This window comes from Ovis canadensis, chromosome 14, assembly GCF_042477335.2.
Source record: "Ovis canadensis isolate MfBH-ARS-UI-01 breed Bighorn chromosome 14, ARS-UI_OviCan_v2, whole genome shotgun sequence".
In the NCBI taxonomy this organism is placed as follows: Eukaryota; Metazoa; Chordata; class Mammalia; order Artiodactyla; family Bovidae; genus Ovis; species Ovis canadensis.
The window spans coordinates 35,770,737-35,782,437 of NC_091258.1; the positions used below are offsets into that span (position 1 = coordinate 35,770,737).

The window sequence follows — 11,701 nt, forward strand, 5'->3', positions numbered from 1 at the left end:
CCTGGAGAATCCCATGGACAGAGGAGCCTGGCTAGCTACAGTCCATGAGGTCACAAATAGTCAGACACGGCTAAATGACTAACACACACATGCCCCTATGCTGTGAAATGGGGTCTCCCGGGTGGCTCAGTGGTAAAGAATCTGCCTGCAATGCAAGAGCCGCAGGAGATGCAGGTTCTATCACTGGGCCAGGAAGATCCCCTGGAAGGAGGGCCTGGCAACCCACTCCAGTATTCTTGCCTGGAGAATCCCAAGGACAGAGGGGCCTGGCGGGCTACAGTCCATGGGGTTGCAAGAGTCGGACATGACTGAAGTGACTTAGCAGGCACACACTCACTACACTGTGAAGTATCCGGAAGGGCCTGTGGGCAGAGGCTGTGGCCGTGAGGAACCCAGTGCTACTCACAGCTGATCTTGAACACACGTGAAGGTGGAAGAAGGGGTGAAATGCCTCTTGAGCCCTGACAATCTCAGCCTCGGGTTGGCACGTGGCACCTTCTCCCTTGACTGCTTTCATTCCCTTCTTCCCTGCCCTCCCTCCAGCATCCTCCACCCTGTGCATCCCACAGAGATCCACATCTCAGAGCCGGTTCCTGTCTCCAGCCTGGAAGGACCACAGGCTTTGCTGAGGAGCATCCAGGCCAGTGCTTCTCTCACTTCAGTGAGCTCTCTCATCAGCCAGAGTCCTAAGCAAATGTAGCTTCTAATTCAGCGAATCTGGAAGGGGCCTGCGACTCTGCATTTTCAACAAGCTCTGAGGGTGATGCTGATGTTGCTGGTCCAGGGATCACACATTGAGCACTAGAGATCTACAAGTAGGACAAGCCTTTCTTCTGCTAATGTGGATGGCCTCTCACAGCAAACCACTGGTGTCTGAACTCTCTCGGAAACCCTGTTCTACCGGGACTGGAGCTGGAGTGAAAGAGCGGACAGAGCCCCTCATCCTGTCCTGTGCTCACTTACAAGGATAAAATCAAAGGTGACAGACTCAAACTTACCCCTCGGGCGCATCTGCTCCCAGGCCCAGGCCCTGCTCCCAGGCACTGCACCCTCCGTGCAGAGGGTGGGCTGCAGTGAGAGCTGGTGCCCTGGGCCTGAGACAGGCCAGGCCCAAGTGCATCAGGGTCCCAGGGTCTGGGTCAGAACACTTGGTCAAGTTGAACAAAAGGCTGAGCTTGGGTTTCCTTATGCGTACACTGGAGACAACAATAGCTATTGCCTAGGTTTGTTGTCATCGATAAAAATAATATTTGTAATGTAGTAAGTAATTATTAGGCAAGAGGCAAATCATTATGCATGATGCATTGTTCTAAGCGTGAATTAACTCATTTAACTCTATTAACAATGAGGATGAGGTTTCCCCGGTGGTCCAGTGGTTAGGACTCAGCTCTCACTGCTGAAGGTCTGGTTTTGACTCACAGTCAGGGAACTAAGATCTCACAAACTGCACAATGCTGCAAGAAAACTAAGAAATAAAATAAAAATTAAAAATAAAACCTATGAGGGAGGTGAAATTATAATTATTATAATTATTCTTTCTGTTTTAAAGGAAGAAAAGTTCAGAGAGGTGCAGTGAGTAGCCCAAGGTCACACAGTTAGAGAGGGATGAACCTGGGATTCGAACCAAGGGCATCTGACCCTGCTGCTTCATGAATATCCGGGGTGCTTGGTAAATGAATGAATTCATGAATGAGTCTCAGCTCCACTGTGAGGTCCAGAGAGACTGCTTTCTATCTCTCTCAAGTATATTAGTTATTTAAAAACAACAAACAAGAACTGCTTTTTGAAGAGCTAACATACTCACATTGTTCAAAAGGAACAAAGAAATAGAAACTGAAAAATATCCCTCAGGGCCTTGATCCCCAGCCACCCAGGTCCTTTCCTTAAGGCGACCACTCTTACCAGCTTCTTATACAAACAAATGTACATTCTCCTTTTAATTCAGATAATAGCATGCCATATGGAGTATTCTGCCTGGATATTTTTCACTCGATAAAGATCATTCACTTTACCAGAAGACTTTCTTAAACGCCATCCCCCTCCCCCAAGCCTGAAACGTCTTCATCTATGGCGATAAACATTGAATAAAATGCACGGAAAGTGTTTACCATGGGGCCTATTGAATAATAAATACCTCACTCCATCTAATTGATTGTATTTTATTGAAGCAGGATAATGGAAATGAGGGTTGAAATGGCCTCCAATCTGGACAGGCCTCGGAGGCCAATGCTGACTCCTAAAGGTGACGAGATTTCCTGTTGAAGTTTGTGGTCAGATAATGAGCCATTCAGCCCTGAAGACAGAAGGGAGGAAGGAAGGCGTGAACCAAAACATGGACGAAGAAAACTTCAAAATCACTCTGAAAAATAGAAACTGAGCCCCCCGCCCCCACCCTCACCCCCTTTCAATGGCCTCGCCAGCACTGAGGTGAACACCATCTGGCTTCAGATACTTTCTCTCCACACCCCAGCATCAAGTCAAGTGAAGTGTGACAGGAGGAGAGAAATGAATGGGGTTGGTTCACACAGAGCCTCTAGATTCCATGCTACAGTGATGAATAAGGTCCAAGGCCCAGAAAACACACAGTTTGGTTGGGTCCGGGCCTCTTATTCATACAGAGGTGTGAGCAGAGCTCTTTTACTGCTAAGTTTGTGGAGCTACGATTCCAGTGCCCTAGCAGGAGCCCCTGGTAACTGAACAGTCTGCTGCCCAGGCAGGTGGCCTGCCTGGCTCCACACTCTGGACGTCCTGCTGGCAGCGGTGTCATAGGCCCACAGCGACCTGGGCATGGGAGGCGGGTCTCTTACCACATGAATTCATTTTTTCCTCCTAGCCATTGAAATCCCATTAAAAAAAAAAAAAAGACCCCAACATAACATTTAAATAATAGCAAGTTTCTTCTAATCTCTTCATACTTTTTTTAAATCACCGTTTAAAAGATTTTTTTCAAATTACCCTTGGAAACTCCCACTATCTAATAATTATCAGAAAAAAAGGAGAGAGGAAAAGGAAACGGAGGGGGGAGAAGGAAAAAAAAAAAAAGCCCACCAGAGGCAGGCAAGGTCTGCTTTGTCAGGGAGAAGGAAATAAAGAGAAATCAGCCCAGCTTCAAAGGGCGCATTTCCATAATTGCCCTGTAACTTTGGCAAAATGAATCTGAGCGGCTGAGAAGAGCACAGTCTCTCAGATGAGCGCACTCCAAAGGCCCTGAGGGCTGTGGGCCCACTTGTTAGCCGCCCAGAGCAGTGAGAGAATGCAGGACAAAAGCCGTGAAATCACAGCCTTCTCGTCCTAGAGGGCCAGCCCCAGAGTAAGACCTTACCCTGCCTGCCTCCATTGGGCTCCAGCTCCCTGTCATGGGGTGCATGCACACACACACACACACACACACACACACACACACACACACACACGCTCCGGGTTAAATAAACAAGTCAATAAACAAATGCATTTATGTGCATGGGAGGACTGGCAACAGTTTAGAGGTGGCAATAATTAGGCGGCAGGAGGTAAGCTTTCAGCTGTGACCATATTCCTGTAACCTGCTCCTGATACAAATATCCAGGGGAAAAGGCTCAAACTTCACAGGCACATGTCCTCTTTAGGGTTGACTCTGGCGCTCTGGCCCAAGACGATGCCACCTCCAGTGGCTCCTCAGGCACCAGGCTGAGCTGAAAATCTGATCTTTATTTTTCCCAGGCTGGCATAGTTTCCTGTTTGCCTCCCTCACGCCTGCTTCCCCATTCCAGGGCTAAAAAGTTTTTTTAAAGAACAAAAACACTCCACTTAGCGCCCTGTGTTACTGTTTGCCTCTGCAAAGCTGTGGTTTCTAGGAGAAAATACCTTCCGTGATTGCCCCCAGACACCTCTTCCCTCTCTCAACTATATGTTTCTCAAGCTTGGCACTGTTGACATTTTGGACTGGATAATTCTCCGTTGCAGGGAGCCCGACTTTGCCTTATAGGACCTTCCCTGGTTTCCATCCATGAGATGCTAGCAGCACCCCTACCCAATCATGACGACTGAAAGTGTCTCCAGACATTGCCATCTGTCCCGGAAGTGGAGGGATCGTCTGGCTGATGACTGCTCTTAGGAGCTCTTCTGGGTCTCTTGCCCTGAGTACTCATGCTTTCCAGCTTCAGGAAGAGATGTCTTGTGGGGTTTTCCATTCAGACCATCAGGATGGCCTTGAGAGGGGCTGGAGCTTCTGTTCAAAGGGGAACAGCAGCAACATTAAAGCTGAGTTGGTGACACAATAGATGGATATTTTTTAATGTGGTCAAGCAGGCTGACTAGACCAGGTGACAGTGACCAATTAGGATCCAGGGGTGGTTTCTAGAGAGGTTACGGGGACTTTTCCTCCCTGTCATTGTCTTGAGAACCCACATTTCTTTCATTTGCGCCTAATCCTAGCCAATGTTGGATTTGTAAGAAATTCTGAACAAATTCATCTAATCCGATCTCTTCCAAGTGGCAGTTGATGAAAGCCTGGGATCTTGAGAGAGTATGAAGCTTGCCCCCACTCAAGTTGCAAGTGCTTCTAACCACAGATGCAATTTTTACACACCTGCAATTGCTCATTTTCATTTGATAGAGGTAGAAGGGACATACAACCAGAAACTGCAGGATGCAGAGGACATTTCTAGAAGGATATAAATAATTAGGCCCAAAGTGAGCTCCCGACAGAAACTCCCAATGAACCAGTGAAGGCCTCTGACATCCAATTCCTTCCCAAGCATTCAGTCCCTTTCTCTAATCATCCAGAACCCAGGCCTAAGACAGAGGACCCACTGGCTCTGCCTGGCCACCAGGTGCCCAGAGGACAGCAGCCCAGGAGGTGGTCCCTCCCTCTCCTCACTCCTCCTCTGGAGCAGGTGAGTGGCTGGAGCAACCGTTCCTCTCCCCAAAGCCCCCTGGCCCTGCCATGGTGCCTTCTGACTGGAGACCCTGCTTCCTCCTTGCTGCATTCGACCCCAAAATAAATTCAATTGGAAACCATGAACCTGCTGGTCCCAGAGGTGGGCCATCACTTAGCGAGATAATTTTATTCTCCTCTGGCTCCCTGGCCCGGCGAAGTACCCCCACCTCCAGCTCCATGCAGATAATGAGAGAAGCAGTGACATCTACTCCTTCCTCTGACCTAATTGATTATCCCCACACACCTCCCAGTGCTTTGCATAACCAGCCCCGACAGCAGGAACTCCTTCCAGGCGGAGTGATTGACATATTTTATTTCTAATTGAAGCTTAATCAGGACCCAGGATGAGATTCCCAAATATTTTCTCTCTCTCTCATTCTCTGGCTTTCTGTTTTTCTCTCCCACTCTTCCCTAGTTTCCTTTTTAAATCATAGAGCCAGATGATAAAGGACAGAGGCAGTTTCTAGGATCCCTGAATGGAGAGTGATGAGGTGGGAAACTCAGGGAGGAGGTCCTGAGAGGAGGCTGGGGAATCTGTTTCCTGGTGAAATGAAAGTGGTGCAGAGAAATGGCCTCCTCTTCCCCCTAATTGCTGAAAAGCCTGTGGGGTTCCTTTCTGTGTTGATCAATTATCTTATTGGGGTCACCTTGGGACCATTGGGGCTTCCCTCGTGGCTCAGATGGTAAAGAATCTGCCCATCTGTGAGAGACCTGGGTTCAATCCCTGGGCAGGGAAGATGCCCTGGAGGAGGAAATGGCAACCCACTCTAGTATTCTTGCCGGGAGAATCCCCTGGGCAGAGGAGCCTGGTAGGTTACAGTTTCCATGGGGTGGCGAAGAGTCAGACACGACTGAATGCCTAAACAATAACACTTGGGGCCATCTGAAGTGGCCATGTATTCTATGCGATAGGCAAAATACACACATACGGGGTCTCTCCCAGGTCTACCTCAACTCTCCTCTGGTATCACATATCCTGCCCTCTCAGTGGGGGTGTGATTGGCCTCCTCCAAGGACCAACGTCCCCAGAATAGGATGGGTTGACATGCTGACCAAACCGACAGGCACCAGACCAGACCTCTCCAAGCTGAGGCTGGCCTCTCCACGCCCATCTCCCTCTGAACAGACGGATGCCGGGTTCAGTCTCTTGCTGGACGGTTGGTGTGGAAAGGCTGTCCATCCAACTTCTGCTCTCACTTGCTCTCTCTGCTGCCCTCCTACCTGGAGAGTGCCCCTTCTCCCTGAGTTCAGCTGGGTCCTCAGATGTCTGACTTTTACGGCTGATGGGAGAGGATGGGGCATAACACTACCAGGAGTTTGAGGAGTGGGGATCGAGATTCTGGGATACAAGGAGAAGACCAGAGCTGTTTACTCCTCCTACCACGTGCCAGCACTGGACATGCTTTTGTTTCTCATGCTCACCACCACCCTCCCAGGTCACTATTCCCATTTTACAGGTGAAGAAGTAGGCTGCAGAGAAGCTCATTGTTTGCCCAGAGTTTCCCAGGATGCAGAGAGGGGGAACTCTGGTCTGTGCTCCATGAAGCCTGTGAGTTACTAGCTGAGGGGCTATCAGGCTTGTCCATGTGCAGACACTCATGTTATCCAGAGGCCTCTGCCCGGGTATAGAGCCCTGGCCTCTGAGGTTCAAGGTGCAGGCAGCTGAACTGGACTCCATGCCTGGAGGCACTATGTCCAGGTCCAAGGTTGAGCCACAGTCTATGCCTGTCACCTGGGAAGGAGCCTAAAGTTTCTCTTCTGGGTTAGAGGCTGGAGGAACAAGTCCCATCTTTGCTGGGTATATGCTTCTGTCTCACCCGCCCACAGTGAGCCCCAAAGGCCGAAGACCGACCCTCCTTCCTGCCTGCCCTCGGGGAGCCGCCACACCAGGCTCTCCCAGCCTCCAGGCGGGTCAGCTGGGGCACAGAACTGGCGGCTGTGCCCCGCCTCGGTGGGTCCTTGCCGGACTCCCTCCACTTCCACCGGATCTCTAGGATGTACAGTATGACGCAGCGCCCTGTTTCATGACTTCGAGTGTGCAGGCTCCCCCCAAACTTCCCGGGGACCCGCAGAGACTGACACATGCCCCACTGTGCGGGGGCAAACACAGGGTGTCTGGCCTCTCTTTACATTTACCAACTCCACGTGGGAAGGGAGATGCAAAAAGGATACTCCCACTTTGTATCCCAAGGCGACAATCTTCCAGAATCTCTACAACTTAAGTCACAGTTGGGCAGGGCTGGCTGACTTCAAGGGAGAAAAGAAGGCGCGGAAGGGATGAGATGCGCGGCCTGGCTGGAGAGGCCGCCGAGGCAAGCGCCGAGAGGCCCTTTTGTCCTGTAGAGGGAGCTCCAGCCCCAAATTTCCCGGCTCCCTCCCCCGGCCCGCCCACCCCTGTCCGGCCTGGAGCCGGACTCCGGGTTGGACCCTTGCATCGGCCCGAACCGCAGCTCCCCCGCCTTCCCCGCGCAGGGACCTCAGAAGGCTGCCCTTCCAGGGCACTTTGGGAAAACCCACTGGGGGCCAAGACGCACAAATGCCGCGCGGAACCGACCCCTCAACTCATAATGCGGGCTGGGCAGTGTCAACAAGGGGAAGGATGTGCACCCCTGGATTTCCTGCTCCTCCATACACCCCCACTCACTGCCACCCCACATCCATATAACTGTAAGGAGGTGTCTGGGGGTCCGTGTGGTTGGAAGGGGGTCTGAAGCGGAGCTTGCAGAGTCCCTTATACAAGACTGAGAAAGCCTCAGTTGTGTCTATGGAAGGATGGGGGGCAGGCTTCCAGATCCTTCTTGTGAGTCTTTTTGCTGTGTCATCAGACAAGGCCCCAAGGCCCCGCGGTTGCTTCAGTGGAACTGGGAGCTGGGCCCAGTTTCCCGGCTCCTGGAGGGGAATCTTGCCCCGTTTCCCACCTGTCTCCTCTGCCCTTTCTCTCGAGCGCCGGGGGTACTTCTCCAACTGCCTCTTCTCCAGCGGCGCCCCCAGCCCGGCCCCTTCGGCCGGCCTCTCCTCCGCTTCTGCTATCCCTGACTCGCTTCGCCTTCTTTTCTGCTGATTCCGGCGACTCTTCAAACATGGGCGTGGGGTGGAGGGTAAAGCAAAACAAAAAGCACCAAGCAGACCCCTCTCGGGGCAGACAGGCGGTTTATAGTCAAAGTGGCAACAGCTCATTTATTTAGCCAAAAATAGATACTTTCTTGTACAATTTGGTTCACACATATGTACATTTTTCTGTATATACAAAAAAAAAAAGTCAGACGCGCTTATTCTCACTGAAACTCCACCCCCCAAAACCAACCGAACAAACCAACCTCACAAACTCAGCTAATGTGGGGAACAGAAGCCACTGGGGGGAGGACTGAGGGGGGGGATTTGTTTTATTCCTTTTTTTTTCTTTAGTTTTCTTTTTAGGTATTCATACACCGACATGCTTACAAGTCATAACTATACAGAGCGATTTTTTTTTTTACAATTATTACAAGGATTTAAAAATTTCTTTTAAAAAAAGAACTAGGATGAGGAGAGAGCCGATAAGACCAGAGCGGCATCCAGGTGGTTCTGGGGCCTGCAAGAGAGAGGCGATGGTAGTAAAGAAAGAGATTTTTAGGGGAGATCGATGCACCCTAGGACTGGGAGACCCAACCCAGGGAGGAGGCCGGGGGGCAAGGAAGCAGGCAGATCTCACTGTGAAATGAGGTCCAGCTGTGGACGCTGGTCTTCCAGTTTAACTATAAGACTGGGCGGGAGGCGTCAGGACCCGAGGTCTGGGGCTTGTAGGAGGTGGGCTTCACCGGAGCCCCGGTGTCTGGACTGGGGCTGTCGGAGAGTCATCTCAGAGCCCGCGGGAAAGACGGAGGAGTGTTTCGTCCCCTTGTGAAAGCGCTTCCTAGCTGCGTTCCCCCGGGGCGGGGTGGGGTGGAGGGACCTGAAACCTAGTTTTCTCCGCATTCCTTCCTTCCCCGGCCTGCCAGTCCCAATACCCCCACCCCAGTTCGGGGGTCTCTTACCGCCTGGGCACCGGCTGGAAAGCTGTCTTGAGTAACTTTTTCTCCACTTCCAAGGCACTACAGCGATCTACGGGAAGCGGGGAGAAAAAGGAGGGCCTTTAGAGCGCTCGGCGACCCGGGCCGCGGGAGGCGGGCGCGGCGTGGTAAGCGCCCTGCGCTCGCGAGGGACCTGCCCGGGCGCGACCCCCAGACTCACCCCCTCCCTCCGAATCCTGCGCGCCGCAGTCACCTGTTCCGCCCTCGGGCTCCGCCGGCCGAGCGAAGGCAGCGGCGGCGGCGGCGGCCGGGTGGCCCGCGGCTCCGGGAAGTCCCAGCAGGTGTGGCGGGCCTGAGCCCAGCAGAGAGAGCGGGTGCGGACGTGGGCCAGGCGGCGGGCCTGGGAACGGCCGGTTGGTCCAAGCGGGGAACTTGCCCAGCGGCGCCGAGACGAGTCTGTGAGCCGCGGCGGCGGCGGCGGCCGGAGAGAGCTGCAGGGCCGAGGGCGCGACCGCTGCCCCGGGGGGAGAACCCCCCGCGCCCTGAGGCGAGCGGCGAGGGTTGTCCGGGCTTGTGGCCGTCTCGGCCAGGGACCAGATCTTGGGTTTTTGCAGGGCCGAGGCGGGCGCCGGTGCAGGAGCGCAGGGGTCCAGGCCCGCTGGGGGCGAGGGCGGAGATGGCGGAGCGGTGGCCACGGGCGGTGGCACTGGGGCCAGACTCAGGACGGGCAGCGGACGCTCCTCCAAGCCCTCGGAGCTGTCGTCCGAGTCGCTATTCTTGGAGTCTGAGATGGGTTCCAGGCCGAGGTCGCCGTCCCTGTGCGACGCCCCAGTCAGGGCCAGCTCGGGTCCCGCGACCGCGCCGTCTAAGTTCTCCAAATCGATCTCCTCGTCTTCATCGTCGTCCGCCAGGCCCTCGCCCCCGGTGTCCTCCTCCTCCCCCCCGAGCTCCTCCTCCTCCAGCTCCAGTTCGCGCTTGCCGTCTTCTTCATCCTCCTCCTCGTCTTCCTCCTCGCGCTCGCTCCCATAAGCGTTGCCCTCCTCGTCGGTGCGGCTCCGGGGCGCCCAGGTCATCTTGTTCTCCTTCTTGAGGCGCCGGCGCGCGTTGGCGAACCAGGTGGACACCTGGGTGAGGGTCATCTTGGTGATGATGGCCAGCATGATCTTCTCGCCCTTGGTGGGGTAGGGGTTCTTGCGGTGCTCGTTGAGCCAGGCCTTGAGCGTGCTGGTGCTCTCTCGGGTGGCGTTCTTGGGCCGGGACGGGTCCCCGAACTGGTACTGGCCGTAAGGGTAGAAGGCGGGGTGCGGGTGTGGAAACGCGGTGGCCGCGGCCGTATGCTGCACCCCGGGGCTGTCCTTCAGCTCATACTGCGTGCCCTGTACGCACATGGACAAGGAAGGGACGCGCGCGGAGGGAGCGAGGATGAGCCCCGGCCGTCGCCGCCTCCACCCGCCCGGCCCAGGCCGCGCCAGTCTACTGAGCGCGCACACCTCGTCCGGCGCCCCAGCTCTAACCCCCCTTCCGCGGCTCCCAGGGCACTTACCAGCTGAGGGAAGATGGGCAGCTCGGCGGCGTAGGGCAGGAAGGCGCCGTAGCCTTGGGCGGCTGCGGCTGCGGCTGCGGCCGCGGCGTAGGGCGCCCCGTACACGGACGAGAGCACGTTGGACAGGGACCCCGAGGCAGCCAGCTCCGAGGCGCCGGCTCCCGGGCCGCCCCGGGCCCCAGCGCTGCCACCGCCGGCGGCGGCCCCCGGGCGCTCGGGTGGGTAGAGCGGGCGGATGTACTGGTATCCGAGCTGGGGGAAGGACATGGTGGCCCGCGGGGCACGGACAGAGAGGGGGCCCTGCCCCCCGGGGCCGCCCAGCTCAGCGCCGCCCGCGGGCTCCGGGGCACATCGGGGGCTGGGCCCGGCTGCGGCCGCGCTGCCTTCCGCGCTGCGCTGCGCTCCGCGTTCGCCTATCGATCTGCTCCGGGGCGGCGGCGGCGGCGGCGGCGGCGGCGGCGGCGGCGAGGAGCCAGGTCAGGTCCGAACAGATTGGCGGAGATTCCCGGGGCTCCGGAATCTGATTGACATTTCTACGGGCCCACAAGCCCCTCCTCTCTGCGCCGCGCTCCCTCCTCTCGGCCGCCGGAGCTGCCTCTGCCCGCGCCTGGCTCCTCGCTGCCCTCCTCTCCCCGAGCAGTGTCGCGCCTCGCTTCCTTCGCCCTCCTCTAGTTTTCACTCCCCCTCCTCGCCCTTCCTCTCTCCTCCCCTTTCTGCGCTCCTCTTCCCCCCAGGATCGCTTCCGCTCCTTCGGGCTCTTTCACGCTCCTGGACTACGGAACTCTTTCTCGTCTTTCCCTTTCTCGCTGTTCCTTTCTCTCCCCTTTCTGTTCCCGTCACTCTTTCTTTTTAAAATCTATTTTCTCTGTACACACACCACACTCCCCACACTCCCATCCCCCCGGCCTCTGAGCTTTGGGTTAAGGCGGCCCAAACTTGTGGACACTCGGGGTGCCGTGCGCGGGGGGTAGGGTGGGGTGGGGGGGAGGGTGTGTGTGTGTCCGTATCTGTGTCGGTGTGTCCGTCCCCGCCCTCGCCCCCTCCCTCGCCCTTCCCCAAATCTCGGGTCTGACGTCGCGCCCTCTTATTCGACTTTTCCTCGCGTCTCCTTCGCGAGTCGCCAATCGCCTGGGCGCCCTGCAGGCGAGGCCGCCCACCCCGCAGAGAAGGCGCGCGGGGCGGGGCGGGGCGGGGGCGGGAGCCCCCGCGCAGCGAGTCCCTTCCCGCCCCCTCTGGCCCGCGGCGGAAGGG

At 55.9% G+C, this 11,701-nt stretch overlaps 1 protein-coding gene across 5 annotated transcripts; it reads right to left on the reverse strand.

The window, feature by feature from the left end:
- Positions 1–8,068: 8,068 nt before the first annotated feature.
- On the reverse strand, positions 8,069–11,274 carry IRX3 (iroquois homeobox 3). Of its 5 annotated transcripts, none has more exons than XM_069552794.1 (5): positions 10,451–11,152; positions 9,161–10,283; positions 8,932–8,998; positions 8,610–8,740; positions 8,069–8,489 (listed from the first exon to the last, which is right to left on the reverse strand). In XM_069552794.1, exons 1-4 carry the CDS (start codon positions 10,715–10,717, stop codon positions 8,653–8,655), a joined length of 1,545 nt encoding a protein of 514 aa, XP_069408895.1. In that variant the 5' UTR covers positions 10,718–11,152; the 3' UTR covers positions 8,069–8,489; positions 8,610–8,652. The 5 variants fall into 5 exon arrangements, with proteins under 5 accessions (XP_069408895.1, XP_069408894.1, XP_069408897.1 ...); XM_069552793.1 differs by having other exon boundaries at positions 9,128–10,283; XM_069552796.1 differs by lacking the exon at positions 8,610–8,740 and having other exon boundaries at positions 10,451–11,274.
- Positions 11,275–11,701: the final 427 nt, after the last annotated feature.

What these genes read in the sequence shown, in the direction of transcription:
- IRX3 (XM_069552793.1), bottom strand. Translation starts at nt 10,717, where the DNA reads ATGTCCTTCCCCCAGCTCGGATACCAGTACATCCGCCCGCTCTACCCA. An exon ending in TGCCCATCTTCCCTCAGCTG is followed by an intron (nt 10,284 to 10,450) that starts GTAAGTGCCCTG and finishes ATGTGCGTACAG; the next exon opens with GGCACGCAGTATGAGCTGAA. An exon ending in GCAGGATTCGGAGGGAGGGG is followed by an intron (nt 8,999 to 9,127) that starts GTGAGTCTGGGG and finishes CGCTTCCCGTAG; the next exon opens with ATCGCTGTAGTGCCTTGGAA.